General features: G+C 34.7%; 1 protein-coding gene and 1 long non-coding RNA gene across 3 annotated transcripts; one reads left to right on the top strand and one right to left on the bottom strand.

Moving 5' to 3' along the window:
* Positions 1-5,064: 5,064 nt before the first annotated feature.
* Positions 5,065-16,635, bottom strand: LOC141671068 (uncharacterized). 2 transcript variants are annotated; one of them, XR_012554930.1, is made up of 4 exons: positions 16,497-16,635; positions 16,356-16,390; positions 5,545-5,622; positions 5,065-5,401 (listed from the first exon to the last, which is right to left on the bottom strand). It is a non-coding gene; the product is annotated as an uncharacterized LOC141671068 (long non-coding RNA). The 2 variants fall into 2 exon arrangements; XR_012554929.1 differs by having other exon boundaries at positions 5,065-5,395.
* Positions 16,636-18,042: 1,407 nt separating this feature from the next.
* On the top strand, positions 18,043-20,180 carry LOC141670813 (uncharacterized). Its single transcript, XM_074476820.1, has 3 exons — positions 18,043-18,285; positions 18,796-19,351; positions 19,623-20,180. Exons 1-3 carry the CDS (start codon positions 18,135-18,137, stop codon positions 19,972-19,974), a joined length of 1,059 nt encoding a protein of 352 aa, XP_074332921.1. The 5' UTR covers positions 18,043-18,134; the 3' UTR covers positions 19,975-20,180.
* Positions 20,181-21,076: the final 896 nt, after the last annotated feature.

The following is a 21,076-nucleotide window of genomic DNA, read 5'->3' as shown; positions in this document are numbered from 1 at the left end:
TGACCTGCATCAGTTCTCCTTCTTTACTATCACCAATTTGATAAATGGCTGTTCTGAGAGCTTGAATGGATGTTCTTCCAAGTCCATCACCAAGTCTGATAACCTTAGGATGTGAAGGGTTTTCATTATAACATAAGCATCTTCCTTTCAGAATAACTTCCACCTTAGCAGAATTTTTTAGCATAGGAATTTCTCTTCCATCACCTTCAGAAATCATTGGACTGTAATGAGAATTCTTTGTACCAGAGATTCTGAATAGATCTCTTATAGCCTTCAAAATGTATTCTGGCCATCTTCTTGTAACATCAGATTTTACTTTCAGAAGATAGTGAATATATTGAAGTTCTCTGATAGACTTCTTTAATACATCAGTATCAGCTAATCTATAAGTCCTTCCATCATTGAGAAATAAGATCAATTTCTCTTTTAGATTCTCCTTATCATGAGCATCTATCATAACTTGAGCAGACAACACCTTATCAAGGTGCCTTTGTTTGATTTGTTCATATGGTTTGTCTGTCAATATGAAAGTATCTCTTAGAGTAACCTCTACTCCTGTTTGAATCTTCTCTTCGTCAAAACCTAATCCAGCTCTATCTCTAGGTTGCTTGGATTTCAACCCAAATGTAGTAAGTTGATTAATCATGAGATTGGATTTTGGTTCAACTCGAGTAGCTTTCTTCCATAACAGCTTCTTCTTATCAGCAATTATCATTTTATCCAAATCAACTTAAGCATTGTCAGTAGTTGATGTCTTGATAGCATGATCATAATTTGTTTTTTGTTCTGTACCTTCATGTCCTTTATTCTGAACAACAACTTGAGCAGTGTCAGAGGTTATTTTAGAATCTTTATTTATCTTTGTTCTTTTCAGAATTTGAACAGTTTCATCTTCAACAAGATTATCATCAGTTACTTGAACCATTTTACAAACTGGTTTTATCAGATCTTGAGAAGTTTTCAAGTCCAATGACTTGGTTGGTTCATAAATTTTTCCTTTCCCTTTATCTTTGAGATCACTCACAGTCTGTGATCTAGTCTTGAACTTTGAAGTTTCAGAATTTGACTTTTTCTTGATCACAATGCCTTTTTCCTTAGGCCTTGGAGGTTTCTTTGCATCAGAAGCTTAAACTTAGGATTTGTCTTCTCAACATCAAATCTAGCTTCTTCCTCCTTGAGAGTTTCTAAATCCATTTCTGGATTGTATTTCAGAAATAATCTTCTTGCTATCTCCTCATCAAGTGTCTGGATTTTAGGATCTTTGTAATAAACAGTAGTCTGCTTCCCCTTTAACTTCAGAGTTTGCAAAAACTTTTGAGAGTCTTCAGATCCCGACTGAATCGGAATATCAGAACTTGACATCAGACTTTGCTTATCACCACTTGACTTCAGTCTTTGAGCATTCACAACATCAGAACTTGACTTGTTCTGAATAGAAGATTTTCCTTGAACTTTTTTTGACCTCTGCTCTTTTCAGAGTTTCCCTGGTCATCACATTTATCATCCTTTTTCTTCAGTTCTTGAGTAGGTGAGCATTTGGACTTAAGTACTTTCTCCTCCTTTTTGGCATCATCAGGAAGTAAGAGAGAAAGAAGAAGTTGAACTGAAGATTGGATTTCATCCAATTGAGCTTTCGGAGAAGCTTGATTAGCCAGAACCTCAGCAATTTGGGCCTGTTACTTCTCTTGAGTTTTCTCAATGGCTGCATTTTTTTCAGAACTAGGTTTGATCTACCTGTTCTTGTCAAGCTTGATCTATAGATTGAACTTATCAGCTTGTTCCCTGAGTGTATCAACCTTTTCATGAGTAGAAGTATGTAGACCTTGAAGATGTTTTGTAGACAGAGATGTGATCTTGAGTTGTGTCTTGAAATCAGAATTTGTGAGCAAATCATCAGCTTTTGCAATATGCTTTGTCAGAAATTTGGAACATGGAATAAAATCTGATTCATTCCACTTCTTGGTCCACTCAACACCTCTGTGAGTATCCTCCCAAGGGCTTCCTTTTCAACAAATTTCTTTACCAATTCTTCCTTGCCCAGAGTAGGTACTGGAGTCTCAACAGAAACACTGTCATCAGAACTTGAGGAAGACTCATTCTGTTCTGATAGCTCAACAGTGTGTGAAGCAACTGGAGATTCAGGAATAACATCATCTAAATTCTGATCAGCAGAATTTATCTCCAGAGCTGGTGTCTTTGATGTAGATGGAGCTTCCAGATAAAGAACTTCAGGTATATTCAAATTATGAATATCTATTTCAGACTTGTCAATTTGTTCTTTAGCATCATCTGTAGCTTTAATAGGAGATAGGAGGGGTAGTGTCTTTGGCTTGAGCTGGATGGGCTTCAATGATAATTGGTTCTTGTGAGATCAGAGATTCCTGATCCCCTTCCTCAGCTTCTTCAGTATCTTCTAATATAGCCTTAGCCAAATACCTCCTAGCCTTCATTTTCTTCAATCTCCTTGCCAATGAAGGAGTTGCTTCGGCAGCATCAGAATTTGCAGGATTCCTTTGCAAAGTATCAGAACTTTGAGCTGCTTTCTCTTTCTGAGAAGTAACATTCTTAGCTTCAATTATCACAGGTTCAGATGCATGAACTCGTGCTTCAATTGTTTCCTCTTCACTCCCAGACTCATCTCTGAGAATCATCTTCCTTCTCTTTTGTGGAGGTTGAGGAACAAACTTTGTCCTCTTAGAAGGTTTGGAAGATGAAGGTCTGGTTGTCTATGCTGATAGTTGAGAAGTCTGAGTTGTTTGTATAGAGGTGGTAGGTGCTGATGGTTGAGGTTCTGATAGTTGGACATCAGGATATAGTGCAGTGTATTCAACTGGATCATAGGTTATTAAGGCTTGTTTGACAGATAAAGGAATTCGGAGGGGTCTTAACACCGCCTTCTTATAATCAGTAGATAATAAGTCATTAAAAGCTCTTTTAGCTAGTCTAAATGGTGATAGTGATTCACTAGCTAATTGGGGCTTATCAGAACAACAAGTACTATAGATAAGCTGACAGAATCTAGCAAAATATACAGTATTCCTATCTTCTGTCATCCTGTCCCCAATAAAGCCTAAAACAGCACTTGCATAATCAAAATCAGTTTGATTAATGAGAGCATACCCGATTTGTTGACTGAATATGGGGATTGCATCAAAGTTAGAACATTTGTTTGCAAAAGCCTTGGTAATGCAGTCAAAGAAAAAACTCCATTTCCTCCTTATGTAAGGTCTTTTCAATTAACCTAGCTTAGCCAATGTCTTTTCATACCCCAGACTGGCGATCATATTTTGAAGAACTGGCTCCTCAACAGTAGAGTAAATGCAGTTCTCAGGCAGCTGCAGTGCTTGTCGAACCGTGGCCAATGTCACGACATGCTCATCCTCCCCAATGAAAAGATAATACTTGGGGACCCTTGAGCACTACCATCATCATATACTCCACTTCTCCAAAACTCCAGCACTTGGGTTCCAGAGATTACTCCAGGTTGGGTTAAAACATACCCAATATCAGAATTAGCGAGAAAATCCTGAATGAAGTGAAGTTCCGATGGAGCTTCAGCCTTGCTAAGAATGGCGAAGTAGTTGTTAGGAACAAACTTAGCTTTATTGAAAATTACATCTTTTGGTGCCATCTCTGGAAGAAATTAAGTGAGAAAGAGAGTGTTTGCAAAGTGTTTGTTAAAAGTCCTGATAGAAAACGCTTCAGAGAATATTAGAGAGAGAGAATAAGAGATATGAAAAATAGAAAAGTAAGTAAAAGATTAGAAAATCTATTAACTCCCATATATATACTCTCTCCACTCAACAGTTATATTTTTGAAGCATGATATACACTTTACACCTGGCACCGTGTGAACAGTCAATAAGCGGTTAGAGCAAGAGTTAATGGGCACGTAAAATAAGTAATAATTCCCGTGCACATGCAGTTTTTCAGGACATACAAGTTAACCACTAACCCATAATGATTATGATTGTTTTTATCTCACCCAAATTTATTCTGATTTAAATATGACTGTTTCAGATTTTACCACAAATAAGTCAAGTAAAGAAAAATGTCACGTAAGCATCAAAGATTCCATCGGGATTTAATATCAGAACTTAACTTATATAAGATGTTAACAGTCATCAGAACATGGCTTCTGTACTCAAAAAGTGAATATCTTTTTCTGTGATTCTTCATACAAATACTGACTTGTTTTCTTCAGAGTTTAATCATCAGAACTTCCATCAGAACTTGTCCTCAGAAGTTATGCAAATGACACTTAATTGTTTATCAAAAACAACTTAATCACCACAGTATTTTTCATCATTCATATGGAGTGAAAGTTTGGGCATTCAACAAAATATCAGATAAAGATTAAAGTCTGATCAACTTCAGTACATCTTAGAAATAAGGCATAACTAAGAAAAATGCTTAAAATCTGTCATTAGTCATGATGTCTACTATAGAACAAATTTATGCATGAGTCCACCTCAACTGTTGGTGCTCAATTTATTTATCTTTTGAAATTCCTTTTTACAGTGGCTTCTCAGTGTAAGTGAGTCACGACTGCTTATCAGAATTTATGCTGTTATCAGAGTATTTCTCTAGTAATCATAGAGTGTGAAAAGTCACCAAGAATTTTTTTGCTTTTCTAATGCATATTTACTCAGAAACATAGCCATCTTTACTTTCCATATGGGATACTCAAAAGGTCTCAGCATAGGAACCCTGATAGTCTCATATCAACTATGGATTTGAGTCTTTGGAGTTTCTTCAGTTTTGGCGGGCTTGGTTGGATTTTCTGCTTCTTCAGACATGATTATTTTGGATCTTTACTGTATGTGTGTTAACAGACAACTCTGATACCACTTGTTAGGTCACACAACACTGTAGAAGGGGGTTGAATACAGTGTAGAATACAATCAAATCGATTTAAAGTACAAGTAACAGAAAACAGATGTATTCGATATAATAAACTATGTTACAATGCCACTGTTATCTCTTAGTGATGAACAAATATCACGAGAGCTGTTAGGTTACAATGTATGATCTTCTCGATGATCGTAACTCTTATAGAGTAAACCTATCTCTGTGTTTATATAAACACACAATTACAAGATAACTTCTAATTGATATGGAATATAATTCTGTCTCCTAAAATATATCAATCAGATATCTTATATAATTCTTCTAGTCCTCTAACTCTTTCCATGCATATCTTCTTTTTGTATTAGTCTCGATCTTCTTTCCTGTAAATCAGCTTCTTTCCTTAACTGTTAGTCCTCTAGTACTTAAGTTCTGATATCCATCTTCCGATATTATCTTCTGATAATCTAAGTCCTGATATCCTTAAGTCTTGACTTCCAGTAAGTCCCAATTCCAGTAAGACTTGATATTTCCTGTTAGTTAAGATCTGAAACTAAACATGAAACATATTAGACATGACATCTCAAATATATCCAACAGCAGTGTACAATTCAAAAGATAAGACCATTGCCTTCTCTCTCAAAGGTAATGACTATTGTATTAACTATGATGAAATTCAAGCATGCTTACACTTACCTGAAAACAACATACTTGTTCCACACACAGATACAGATGTGAGCACCATGCTTGTTTCTATGGGTTATTCTCTCAATCCTGCCAAGTTAAGTGAGGTTAGGAGAATGGGCCTTAGAAAAGGATGGATCTTTCTATGTGACCCTTTTATTAAAGCATTTTCAGGAAAGATTAGCAACTTTGATACAGTCAGTTACTCTATTATTAACATGCTTTACATGCTTTTGAGTGATAAGTATTTCAATTTCAGTAGCTCTGTCATGTATGAACTAGAGTATAAATTAGGAGACATTAAGAAGATGTCTAAGAACATATACTATGCTAGGTTTATTATGATGATAGCTAATCATGTGTATAAGGACCTCTTGATTGAGAACCCAACAAATATGCTTGATTGTTGGGTCCAAGAAAAGAGAGTACTTGTTGATCTTAACAGGAACAATCTCTATAGTGAGGTACCTCTTAATTACTTTCCAATCATGGAGGCACCTCAGGTAAGTGAGGTAAATATTTCTATCTCTACTATTTTCCAACCTCAAGTTTCTTTGCAAACTTTTGTGACTATGACTTCTGTGATAGTAACCAAACAGATGCCTACCCAAGCCACAAAATCCAAAATTTCTAAATCCAAGTCAAAGAAACCCCACTCTAGTTCCTCTCAAAAGAAATTAGTTTCAAAATCTACTAAAACACAAGTGAAGAGCGTGAAGGGTAGTGAGACAGGCGAGGGACAGGGTGAACATCAAAGAAACCCTAAGGATAAGGAGAGTGAGGTTTGTGTGATCCAAACCAGTCACACTGCAGTTTCCCAACAAACTGTAGTGCTTAATAAGGAAATAAGCTCATTACTAGTTGCATCCTCCTTAAAGGATGTGACTATTGAAACAAGCTCTCAACCAAGAGCACATGCCAAAAGGGGAAGGGACACAGACCAAACTTAAACTTATATAAGAAAGAAGAAATCTGAACCTATGGGGGAGTCACAGGGTGCACACATAGTGCCAACTGCAATCAAAGACTCAATTAATGCACCATCACAAAGTCAGGTTGATGTGGCTCCAATAAGTGTGGAGTCAAAGCCAAAATCTCTTACAATTGAAACACCTCACACACACAATTCTCCCACAAACTCACTGGATGTGGACATGATACACACATCAGTTCCTGATTCTCCATCTTTTATACTCATGGAGGAGCCAAAATCCGAAGCAAGTGAGAATCATCTTAAAGATGATTTATTGGCTCACTTGCCATCAGTTCCTAACTCTATCATTTCTACTCTCTCGACGGATATTCCTCATCTGTCGACTATTGATTGTCTCTCGACGGATAAGCTTTACAACAATTATCCGTCAACATTCACAACTACTATATCATTAAATATTCCTCATACGTTGGAAGTATCTACACAACTTGAAATTTCCAAGCATGTTACTAGTGTAGATGACTTAGTGGTTGTTCAATCACAATTAGGATTGAGGGAAGGGAGTGAACTGAGTGAGAGGCTGAGTTGCTCTCAGGCAAAAAGAGAGGAAATGAGTGATCAAATGCATACTATTTTTTCCAGCATGGCAAAAGTGAGTGAGAGGAGTCCCACCTTAGATGGTGAAGGTGAGGGTGTGAGGGTGGGAAGCCAAGGGGAGCCCTTGATGCAAATAAAAAAGAGAGATACTGAGAGAAAAGCAGGTAAAATGGAAGAATGGAAAGAGCCCATTGTTAGTGAGTTAAGGGATGTCAATGATGCAGAAAAGAAGCAGCAATTTCAGCAAGAATATCAAGAAGTTTTGGAATCTGTTTCTTTTGATGCTGAGACATTTACTCATCTTGTTCTAGTATATTAAATTCTAGCTGGACATGGCAATGAGGTTGCTGAGAGGACTTTAAACTTGGTGCATACAACAACTTTTATGCTAAGAGCCAAGGATGCAATCAATTCACTACATTCTACAGTTGGTGATGATTTTGACTATCCTTCTGGTGCTTCTACTGGAGATGACTCTCTTGAAGAGGATGTTGAAGATATAGGCAGGGACATAGGAGGAGACACTGAAACTCCAGCTTGGATGTTTTCAAAGGATTACAACTATCACCACCTTCAATCCACCTTGTTCAAATTAAATCATCAAACTCAAGCTGTCATTCAAGCCACCAATAACACCAGCACCAAAAGTCTTCTACAAGCCTATATCGAATCTCTACAATTGCATAAAATTTAAGCTCTCCAACATAATCAAGTTGTAGATGAATTGAAGTAGGAGATTGAGAAAGTCAAGGAAAATATCAATAAGAGGTTGGATGCCAAACTTCCTAATTCTACCATGACCTACTTAAATCAGAGTCTAAGGAAAGAACATGAATTGAGTTGGAAAGTTGAGAACTTGGGTTCAAGGATGTCAAAAATGGAGGACTCAGTTGCTCAAATTCTTTCTAATCAACAAACTTAAACTCAACTGCTACAGGAACTGGTGGCTGCTCAAACTTCCAACCCTGCATAACTTGATGATAACAAAAAGGGGGAGAAGGATGCAATTGTCCAAGCTAGTGAGGGGGAGAATGATGTGCACATAAAAGTCAACAAAGTAATTATTCCAGCCATTACTTTCTCAAAGCCACCAGTACTAGACAATATTGAATTGATCAATATAGCAGCAAATGAAATAGCAAATCTCACAATTGAGACAAATTCCAATAAGTGAAATGAGCTCAAGCTCAAGCCGAAAGAGCAAATGAAGAAAATTGATGAGAAAATTAAAAAGGTTTTTGGTCCAATTACAAATCAAGACAAATCTATGAAGCACTTCACACAATTGAGACAAATTCCAATAAGTGAAATGAGCTTGAGGAATATGGAGAGAGGTCAAACCTCAGCTAAAAGACATCAAAAGGTTAATGTAATCTTGAAGCCCAAGAATTATTCTTCAAAATATTCTAGCAAGAATCCTTTAGACCTAGTATATGCAGCTCCTCACTCTGATGAGAAGAAGCTGCTTGGTCACTCCATTGCCAATTATAAATATCCAAGAGACTCAGGCTTGAAGAAAAGAATAGATAAAATCTACAAAAATGGCAAACTGATTTGTGTGATGGCTAGACATCCTCAATTTGGAGAAGCTAAGAAAGAAGAAAAGTTGAGGATCAAGCATCAGAAAAGGCAGGCTTCCTTAGAAGCTAAGAAATAAGCTGAAAAGCTTGTAACCAAATCAGAAGTTGAGAAGTCTGCCACTATAACTAAATCTGATAAACTGGAGAAACCAAAGCAGACATCTGGAAAAAGAATAAGAAAGGAACGAGCTAAAAGGAAGCTTGAATTTGAAGAAGAAGAGGAAGAAACTGAGCCAACCCAGTCTACTACTACAAATCAACCAACTTTGCCCACAATGAAGCAAGCTAAAATCAAGGTCAATACTGAGGTGAACTTTCATGGTGAACCAATCATTCTTAAGGATGAACCAATAGACTGGGAAAACCTACCAATTCCAGAGCTGAATCTCCCTATTCCAACCTCCTCAAAAAGAAGAAAGAACATACCAAGCAAGCCAGTCGAGTCTATCCCTTTTAAATCGAAAACCTTATCCAAACCCAAGACAAAGGTCAACAAAGGAGATCAACTCTTTATTTGTGACATAAAGGAGTATTTAGACATAAATCTTCACTTGGATGAGCTGGATGAAGTGAGAGCCATTGATGCCCATAATAGACTCTCAGAAAGATTAGTGTTTAGGTACAAGGGTGGAAATTAATTCACTTGGCCTCTTCATAGGATTCTCAATGAAGGATACTCTGTCTTGGTAAAAGTATTCTCAGTAATAAAGAAAAACTTTGGATTCACCATGGTTGCTAAAAAGGAGATACTCAACAAAATTGAATAAATAAGACAAAGCTGGAGAGATCCAAGTGCACTATCAAGAGTCTTAACCATTCCTTACACTGGGAATAGAGTGCACTTGTGGCCATACTGGTTAATGGAGTTCAAAGATGAAAAGAACACCGGAAGATTTTTCAGACTAGATTACCAGCTAAAGATTTCAAGCAATGAAACTCTTGAAGAAATGCAGAAGATGGTGGATCAATCTAATGAAGATGAATCTGAGTTCTACAGAAAACTCCAACACCAGATTGAAGAGAAAAATGAAATATTAGGAAAGAAGACTAGACATTCAAGGAGAAAAGATTAATTTTCTCAGACTAGAGGAGCACCTTGAACAAAGCCTGTAAGACTTGTGTGAACTTTCTTTTGTCAACTTTCAATAAATATTGCAGCACTTATTCATTTTATCTGCTATTGAATGATTTTTTGTATAGCATGTTTTATTATCATCGTGTTCCTCTAAATTTATGCCTATAATTCTAGTAGACATAAATTGAGGGGAGATTATTAGGAATATGTTGTAGGTTTGATGATAATTTGCCAAAAATACCTTAGTAGATTTAATTAAGTGATTTTGTAGTTTTCAACGAATAATCTTCTCTGTCATTCGTTGAAATAGTAGCTTATGTTTAAATAAGTATTTATAGCACATTCTTGTGTACTATAATGTCTTAGATATTTAGAAGTTATTGGAAATTCTAAGTCACGTTGACTGCAAGAATGTTATTCAAAATAGGTTGGTTAATTGTATATATTAGATGCCTTATAATTTTGTATAAGTGAAATTGAGTCAACTGCTATGGAAATACTTTTAATGGATGTTTCTACAAGGCTTCGACGGATGACCCAAGTCATATTCGACGGATGATCAAATAGAGTCTCGACGGATGATTCAACATTGTCTCAACGGATGATCCAACAGATTCTCAACGGATAACAAATTCAAATAGGAGTTGATAGGTACTTGACGGTCACATGGGTTGATTATATACAAAAAGAATATGGCAGCCTGTAATCAGGACTATGAAGATCAAGAATCATTTCCATTTCCATGCCAACTTGAAGAAATACAAAGATGCTGGACGGAGAAATGAAGAAACATGTGATTAGACTTAGACAGTTTTGTTTTATTAGTTTTTCTCTTTCACATGTAACTTGGTAATAAATAAACCAAGAGTATCTAGTAGAAAAAAAAATCAATCGATTGAAAGAACTGAGAAATAGATAAGGCATAATGTAACGCCCTCAAATCCGGGGTCTAGATTTGGGAGTTACTAACCGATACACAATATTAAAATATGTATAGTGGAATAAAATAATAAATATGACCCCCTGCATGCAATTGGATCGATCACAGGTTATAATATCAAACAGACACTAATACAAACCAAATGTTATTACAACCCATAAGTCTTTTTAGTTTATAAACGATTAAAATTTTATTACAAACCTCTAGACTAATCAAGCGTCCCAAAATAGTCTACCTAGAAACACACCAAATTATTTACAAGCACACAATTAGTTATTCAGTAATCTCATCTCAAAGTTCCACTATATAGAGTAATTTCAGGGAAATATAAAAACGTTAAACTATTCTAAAGTTAGAATATGGAAGATATACTTGCATGATTATGATTAAACAATCTGATAAGCAAAATATTAAACTATTCAGAAATTAGAATAGTACGTAAAGTTGCATTTGGTATCTGAATAAACAAAGTAACACACAATTCTGAATTTAGAATAGGTGAATAAACTTGCCTGGTATGCTCAATAACTTCACACTATACCCTTGGCTTATAATTGCTGACTACCAACTCCGTGTAACACTTGACTACGCTCCTTACTACTTGATTCTATAAACAAAGGGACTATCTCAATTAACATAACCAAACTCAATCGACGTAACTATACGTCTCGACCTCTACCCGATCGTTTATAACTAATCATGGTATTTTAAAACTGTAAACATATAGCATGCATATCACATAACACGTAATCATGTTATTCATATAACACGTAATCACATATTTCATGTAACATATAAATCAGATCGTCAAAAGATAGGTCTCAATACGTTTAGAATTGAAATTGGGTCAATAACGGTATTTATCGATCAGATGCCGACTTAGAATGATTTATATATCAAACGACCTTTCAATACAAAAGAAATTAGGTCTCGAAAGTATTTTTATTGAAAGCGAAATATTTTTTTGAGTCTATACGCGTTCGTTTCGTATTAAACGGATGAATCGTTTATTTATTATGAATAAAATACATAAAATCAATTAATAATAATAATTGATTTTTCAATAATTAATTATAATTTTTAAAAGCTAAAAATAATTGTTTGGAATTATTTGAATTAATTATAAATAATTATACTTTATTTAACCATTTATAAATAAAATTAATTGATTAAATAAATTAATAAATTAATTAAATTTATAAATAATTACTTAAAATAAATTATAAATAAGTAAATCAAATTTTAATTTTTGAAAATAATAAATGAAAATAATTTTTAGAATTTAATATAATTTACTATATAATTTTTAAAATTTAAAAATAATAACTAAATAATTTTTGAAATTAAAAGAACTAATTTTTAGAAAATAGAAAATGAATTTTGATTTATTTTAAAAAGAGAATTCAAAAACAGATTTGTATAAACAGAAGAGGGGAAATTCGGAACGACGGAGAGGGGGAGTCGCCGGCGCTACTCGAGAAAACGACCGGAGTTGAAGAACTCGCCGGATAATCTCCAGAATCCGGCGAACTTCAAAACTTCAGGCGTCGCTCGATTTTTGCCAAAAATACACCATTTGACTCCGTTTTTAATCCTAAACTAATCTAAGAATTCCTAGGAACTCAAATATCTTATCAACATCAATCAAACAAGCCGGAATCAACCAAAACGTTCAAAAATCAGGCCACCACTCGCGATTTTCCTGCGAGAACCCAAATCCACCAATCCTCAACCAAATCGATCGTTCTATACATCAATTTAAAGTTTTAATCATGTATAATCTATTCATAACCATATAAACATCAGATAATCAAGAACAAACCCAAAAATTCAAATAAAAAATCTGACAAAACTTAAAAATTCGGTTTTAATCAAAACGGAATGAAAATTATACAAACTATATATGAAAACTATCCTTGTGATATCAGGAACAATAATCAACTATCAAAAATATCAAACAATCATTCAAGAATCAAAACAAAATTCAAGCTTAAGAACACAAATTCGATTTTAATCAATAACCCACCTCTGATGATGATTTTGGTATCAATAGAAATGGTTTGATGATAAGATTATTTTGGTTATTAGAGCTTCAAAAACGGATCCCTGAATCTCCCAAAATCATTGATTCTTTTTTCATGAATGAATTATATCCCCAAAAACTTTGATTTTCTATTTTCCTATTTTCTGAATTTTCGATAAAAATGAAATAAAAAGAATTTTGCATCTATTTATATTTTCTGGAATTTAATACTCCAAAATCAATTAAGGGTGTTTTTATACCTTAATTAAAATAGTTAGGCCCATAAATAACAATTATGGGGAATAATTTTAAAAGCAATTAAATATAAAACTTATTTTAAAATTCCCCAAAAATTATGAATAATTCAAAAATGTAAAAATAATAGGTATTTGAAATATGTATGATTTTATAAAAATAAAAACATGAATTTGGTGGGCGTTGGGGTCCCGGCCCGTTGATTTTTGAAAAACCGAAATGATTCCTAAATTAAAAGAAAAACCCTGAAAACACATAAAATACATTCAGGCGGACATAAAACGAGATAAAACCAGTACCTCGATAAAAACGTAATTAAACACGCGTCCAGATTGCAGATCGATTCATATAAATGCATTTTAAACACATTACAAGTAATCAAAAAAATTTATGGTCCTTGCAGGGCCACATGTAACAATTATAGTACGTAATATCATGGCAATGAACATTTTAAACTTATTTAAACTGTTAATATTTATTTATTTATCACAAAATATTCACATAATTTTACCGGATATTACACATAATCTGTTAAGAATTTCTTAGTTGTCTCTTTGTAAATTCACTTGTAAGTAGCTATGTGCATTCTTGCATCACATAGATCTTCTAAATTTATATATATCTCTGGTGGAAACAATTATCCACCAGAAAGTTTTTAAATATCCTTGTTTATTTACTTTGTATTTGAATACTTGAATATTTCTTATCCGCACTTGGCATATTCATACACAGTTATATTTATATTTGCAGAAGTTTTTAAAAGATTGAAAAGAAACCTAGAATTATATTCAACTCCCCTTCTGAAATTTTGAAATTTTACTTGTTAGATTGTTTGGGAATAATAGGAGGTTATAATTTACGACTACAATTGGCCATGTGCTATGAGTTGCACTCATGGTTCGATATGGATTGAACCCATCAGAAGCCACCCTTAATCTAACATTTCGATTTTCAGATAAAAATTGTGAATATTTGGAATCCATCATCTTACAGGCTTCACCATCAGCCGGATGACATAATTTCCCATCTTTCTTTCTATCTGATGCATGTCAAATCATTAACTTTAAGGAATCCTTACACATAAACAATTGTTATAGTCTAGGTTTGATGGGGAAATATCTCATGACTTTGTCAGACACTTTCTTATTTTTCAATCTGGTCCTTTATCTCTCCATCTTGAAACAATACAAGTTTTGCGTGCATTTTCATTTCTATTTTCACCCCAATACAACATGCAATCATTTGGACATGCATGTATTTTTTTGTAGTCAAGTCCTAAATCTTTAATGGTGTTTTTAGCTGAACTAAAGGAGGAAAGTATATTAACATCGGGAAATGCCTCTTTTATCAGCTATGAAATTTCACTAAACCCTGACTCCGTCACTTCGTTAATGCACTTATACTACAAGAAAAAAGTCCATAGACATCGGTTTTTGGCCGATGGTTGGGAGTAGAGATAACGTTGCAGATATGAGAGTTGAGACTTGAGAGAGAGGGAGAGAGAGAGCCAGAGAGGTGAGGGTCAAGAAGAGACCAGAAAAGAGATAAAATATATTTTACTTATTTTGTTTGTTTAATCACAAGATAGTGAAAAAAAGAGAGGGAACAAAAATTTGGCTGAGGCGGTATCATTTGGTAAGTAAGCGGGGAAAATTTTAACAAGTAGGGGAAAATAATTTGAAGTGCCGCGCTTTGAATTTTTTTAGTATTTAAGACATCGGTCTGTTAAGGAAGTGATGTGTTAATAATACAAAGATATCACATTAACACGGGATGATGTTAATGAACTTTTTAACAACAGTGGCATGAGTGACTGATGTCTAATGTGTGATGTCTATTATCTTTTTTCTTGTAGTGTTACAGTGGTAGAGTCTAACCAAAAAACTTAAGAGAGAAAATTTCTTCCAACTAGGGTACAAGGGTTGCTTTACTTCCTCAATAAGATGATAGAATTTTTTGTATTTTCATTAGGACCCGTATTATTGTGAGTAATATTCAACATCTGATCAAGATTATCCTTAAATTCAGCATTTCCTTCAAAATCCATCATTTCATTATTGTCCTTCAAATTTGAAACATCATAAATCCACCTAACAGCTATTAGAGAAGGCATATTCAGAATAAGATGATTATACACATCGTGTTCACCCCACCATTCACGACTATCACATGTCCTACAAGGACACTTTATTTCATTTCCGACGGCATAATTGACCATTGCATTTCTCACAAAATCGTTAACCCCTTTAACATACTGACTACTCGATCTTGGATGATTTAGCCAGATTTCTTTGCCTTTCATTATTGCTACAGTTCAAAAATACAGTCAAATATATAAGCACTTCTCTTATTTTTATTAATTATATCCATTCTTATGTCTTTGTTGAAGTATTTTTAAACTGACCTGTTCTTTTTGTATCTCGAATTATAATTTACGTTTTCCTTATCTTATTATAATAATTCACATAGAATAAAAGGCTTAAACTACCTAACACTTAATATTTATCATTTCTAATAATAACCGAATTGTTTCATTATATTTTTTATTTATAAGCCTAATTGTATCCCATAAAGCAAGCTATACATATATTGATACCTAATCAAATTTGCTTATACTTGCAGATGCACATATACTTGTAGATTATTAAGCATTTCGAAATATCAAATTTACAGATTATATACTTGTAGATGCACACATAAAGTACAGTACAATATACTTGCAGATTATTAATCATTTTAAAATATTGACCAGTTCAAAACTAATCATGCATATTATTGGAATTTTTATATAAAGTTGAAGGAATGGGTACTTTTAGGATATATATGCTCTTGGTATCCTGCATCTTCACAAAGGTTTCAATCGATTGTTCGTCTAATCTTGAGAGCTAAAACCGAAATGGACAACATTACTTTAAAATAGGAAAAAGGCTTACAGTACCAAAACAGAGCACTTTAAACATGTTTCAGACTGTTGTACAAAAACATGGCACATAATTTAAACACTCAGACAAACACATTAGTATGCTCGAATTTTACTGAAACAATATAAACTACAATTTTGGGAAAGTCTTTCCGAAGGGGAATTTATTTTTCTTTAAAAACCGTTAATATGCTAATGGATACAAAGAATTAAAAATATAGGCTAACACAAACAAAGAATTGAAAAGATTGAACAGAAGACTAAAGGATAAAAAACATGTCATAAAAAATTAAACAAATTTCATAATTCAAACACACAGTAACACATAACAAACATAAATACAAAACGCAATATACATTATCCCCAAAATATAAATAAGGGTTTTAAATTTTAAAAATCTCCGAAATATAAACACATACACACAAGTGAAAACAAACACAAAACTTAATTATCCCCAAAATATAAATAAAGATTTTAAGTTAGGGTTTCGTTTTATTACCAGATTGAGACTAATGCCTCCAAACCCGCTTAAAACTAATGCCTCCAAACCCGTTTTAACAAAAAAAATTAGGGTTCCGTTAATAGTTAAGAAAAATCAAATAAAGGGTAGATAAATTACAGAGAAATTAGGGTTTGTTACCTGTTTAAGAGTGTGAATCAAATCATCGTAACCTATTATCTGTTTAAGAGGAAGAAAACAAAGAACACGAATAGAAAGAAAGAGAAAGAGCGAAGAGAGAGAACAGAGAGAAAGAGAAAGTGCAGAGAGAACGTTACACCTATTTGTTTTGAGAATGACGGTTAACTATTTGAGCAGTGAGAGAATAAAATTAAAGTAAAATATTAACAAAATATTTAATTAAAATAAAATAAGAGTAGGCTTTTACTCTAATTAGACCGGCCTTTTTTCCCCATTATTTTAACACATTTTTTTATTATCTACGATAACACCAACGAAAGTGTTGGTTTTGAAGGTTTATTAATATACAAGATAACATCGCTACACATAAATACCAACATAAAATTATAATGTTACCTTATATTTAATTTGATGTAAATTTTGCTTTATAAGACAAGATTTCAAAAAAAAAATCATTTTTAAGTGTTGACAAATATCATATATGGTATAGTGATATTATTATATCAGTCATATCACGACATTTAATAATAATTATTTTATAACATTTTTAATGACTCTAGTATATATTATGTAATATGTTTTTCTCGTTTATGTTCTTTTCCGATTGTGCATTCGGACCCGAAAGTAACAGGACCAAGGTTTTTAAAATAAAAAAAAAAACAAAATTACTGATTTGGCTGCGTTTACGATTTTCAATTTTTATAACCTGAATAATATTATGTCAGTTTTAGTTTCATACAAAAACCAAACAAATGTTAACCAACAAATAATGGCTAACCAAACAATTACAATTAACATGACACAGCTCAAGTAATTATTTTTTTTAAACGTGAATGGGTGCTTATTTTTCCACTTTACCTTTGACAATCCATAAATGCTAACCAACAAATGAAGGCTAAAAATTACCCCCAGCCAAGTGCCGAGATCAGTAGCATTTTTTTGCACTAGCAGCAGTACTTTATACATATCATTTTGCTCCTTAACAGTTAGTACATTACTACATCTTTTGACTTTTTTGACACGAGAAAATATATACCTCTCACACCCAAAATTCAATAAGAGTGTCCTCTTTATTTCATTATCACATTGGCATAATCTGGTTCTGGGGGATTCTTCAAATGCTTTATGATTTCAGCAATGCTCAACATCTTGAAACATGAACCCTAGGGCGATTGTCAAGTGTGGACCATAAGGTAATGCGTACCTTACTTAGTACTACGTGTAACATGCATGTGTGTAAATTTGACTATATGAGCAATGCACTATTTGTTCTGTGTTGTTAATGAATCCAATGGCTCTGCATTTAGGAGTTGAATAGTTGGTTGCATTAAGCAGAACAAACAAAACTCCGGAGTTTGATTTTGCTTCAAACCTCAACAAACAACACTTACTAAAGTGATATGGAAGTTGGAAGTATTTACTACACCAGTCTTAAATGTCTACCGTACCCACACTTTAGCAGTAATTTCAACTTTTTTCTACATTTCATTAATAAAGACAGTTGAGAGTTGCCTGAATTCCTTTATTAACCACCTAGTACCCATGATTTCTTCACATTCATACCAAACAGCTTCTTTTCTGAAATTCTTTACAGTTCTTGCTTGGTTTTTTTACTGGATCATCAGGTTCTCGGGTTTCATGGGTTCGCCAGAAATGTTTCTCTTTACAGCTTTTCTTACTTTTGCTGCAGCCATTCATGGCATTGAAGGAGATGCCTTGGTTAGTGGCACTGTGTTTTGTGACCGCTGCAAGGATGGAAGAGTTACATTATTTGATTATCCCCTTGATGGTAAGATCTGAAATTTTTACGCTACATGTTATTACTCCTTTTCGATATTGGTATCTACATTCTACTAGACACTTGTTTGCACACAACTGGATTAGCTTAATTCGTGGTGAGGAAAAGCCTAAAGCTCTGGAAATGAACCAATTCGGAAAATTTTTACATAGATTTTTTTGCATCTTCGGATGTCTTGCCAGGCTTACCGGAAAAGAATTACAAAGGATATGACTTGGACATTTAGATCATATCAATGTATTCAAATATTTTTTATGATGCATTGTATATATTCTCCATTAGATTCGGATGAGGCAAGGGGAGTGAGGAGTCATATACTTGAGCTTGGTCATGGGGCGGGGGAAGGAGCCTTGCCTCTAGGAATTCACCGAGTCATGTACTCTCTTTTAGCTACAGAAGAAATTTGTCAACCAACCTATTAAAATTTTTTATTTGTTGGTAGTTTTTGCAGTTCACATGAAGGTGGCTAATACACACAATTGTAATCAAATGTTTGAACAGGGATGAAGGTATCAGTGTTTTGCCCCGGAGATAATGGACAAACTTTTGAATATGGGGAAACAACTACAAATTTCATGGGAAGTTATACTATGAGATTTCAAGGAAGTCCTGACCTGACTAATTGTGTTTCTCAAGTATCAAGCACCGGACAAGGCTGTGGGGCAGCTTCTGGTTCCCCCCAAACTATACGACTTGTGTTTAGGGTGTTCGATCTAATAATGTACACAGTTTATCCATTGATTTCTCAGCCCGCTCAGCCTATGCCCTATTGCCCGGGATCAAGCACTCCTCCACCGCTGGTAAAACCTCCAACACCTCCATTCACAAGTGTTCCAACTCCAACACCTCCATCCACAAGTATTCCAACTCCAACACCTCCATCCACAAGTGTTCCAACTCCAACACCTCCATTCACAAGTCCAACTCCAACACCTACTCCAACCGTTGGACAACAACCACCGGCCAGAACTCCTCCAACATCTACGATACCTCCGTTGCCCCCATTACCTCCTATGCCACCAGTACCATTCTTTCAAGCATCAGCTTGTCCATCCCAGTAAGTTGCAAATTATTTTTCTAATCTAAGTTATCTTATGGCATTCACTGTAATCCATGTTTACAGAACAACTTATTTATTGTCACATTAATTGTAATTTTGAGCTGAAAAATTAGTTGTTACATTCTTAAATCAGAACAAATCTATAATCATATATCAGTAGATATTTGAAGAAAATTGAGGTAGTGGCAACAAAACTCAGAACAGTCGTCTTAGTTTTTCAGCAAATATATTTGAAGTCCCTCTAAATTCCCAACTCACGGCATTACAGGATGTGGGCAATGCCAGAGAACAGATGTCACTGGAGAGTACTAATACCTGATTTAAAAGTAGCTCTTGTATTTGGGCCACTGGCTGCCAGAAGATATGGGACAGACGTTACGTTGTTAGTTAGCATGAGTGGAAGAGGTGATCCTTACAAGACTCTCCTTAGAGAAGCCACAACTGCACTTTTAAATTCCTACAACAGTATTCAGTTTCCATATCGTCCCCTTTCGGTGATCATACGAACAAATTATGCACTTTTGGGGTCTACCAGAGATGTCCTCAGGACTGCTCTGCACTTCATGCAGGCTAATTCTGGCTACGGAAATGTCACCTGCAACTTTACTCCTTGCACCTGATATCCAAGTCTAATATTAGATATGTTGCTATCCAGAGTTATATCAATCATCGTATACTTATCGTGTATCCTATTTTAAATTCTTCATTGGGTTTGTCCTGTAGATTAGTTTCAGAACAAGCCTGGTACATGTATTCACTTACTAAAGAGATTAGCAATAATTACTGTATTCTCTTCTTGAAGCAACTATAAATTTCATTTTGTTTACTCCCCTGTAAAGAAAGCATGTATTTATACATAAGATTAACATATAGAACTCTAGGGTTAAGCCATGACTCACGTTCTATATATATAGTTTCTATGAGCGATAAGGATATCTTATTTACAGCAATTAAGTAAACAATAAAAGTTGTACCCAGAGACAAGACGTAAGACCCTTAAGCTGGATTAGAATTCTGGGTTTTGATTTGCTAGGCATGGACGTCGCACGTGTCGCCAGGCGTCGATTGGCGCTGTGGCGACTTGGGATAAAAGGTTGAGCATTCAGGCTTGTAAATCTGTTGTGTCTTTACATTTACTTGGTAATTAGACACACTTGCACACACGATTGGATCTTTGTTGTGCGTGGGCTTTTGGTTATATCCGTTGTGTTTGGGTTGCTGGGGTTGTTGGGCGAGAACCTATCGAGAAGTCTGACTATTTGGGCCTTGGGGTGACTGAGTAGGCCACACGGATCAGAAAATTCAAGGTTGAAAATCTGGCCCCGTGACAAGTGGTATCAGAGCTGCGTTGATAGATTTATGGATTCAAAATCATGGCTGGTGAAAATTCTACGGGTGAAAGGTTGGCAAGGCTTGAAGATTTTCTGGGGTGCCTTTGTCAACAGATGAGATTCCTCTAGAGAATCGGGTTTAGGTTCTAAGAGATGGCTTAGATGAATTCAAGACCACGGTTGATGATCTTGTGAGGGTTATGAAGGAGGGTTATAATGCCCAAATTTAGGCATTGTGTGATAAACTAGTGTTGGTGAAGCGGGCTGTTGTTGCTGGTTCGTCGAGTGGAAGGGAAGGCCACTCAAAGTTGAAAATTCCGGAGCCGAAACCTTATGATGGGGCGAGGGTCGCAGAGGATCTGAAAAATTTCTTGTGCGACAGGGAGCGGTA

The sequence above is a fragment of the Apium graveolens genome, chromosome 7 (assembly GCF_009905375.1).
Source record: "Apium graveolens cultivar Ventura chromosome 7, ASM990537v1, whole genome shotgun sequence".
Lineage (NCBI taxonomy): Eukaryota > Viridiplantae > Streptophyta > Magnoliopsida > Apiales > Apiaceae > Apium > Apium graveolens.
The sequence above is the reverse complement of the archived record's forward strand: the minus strand, read 5'-3'. Positions and strand labels throughout refer to the sequence as shown.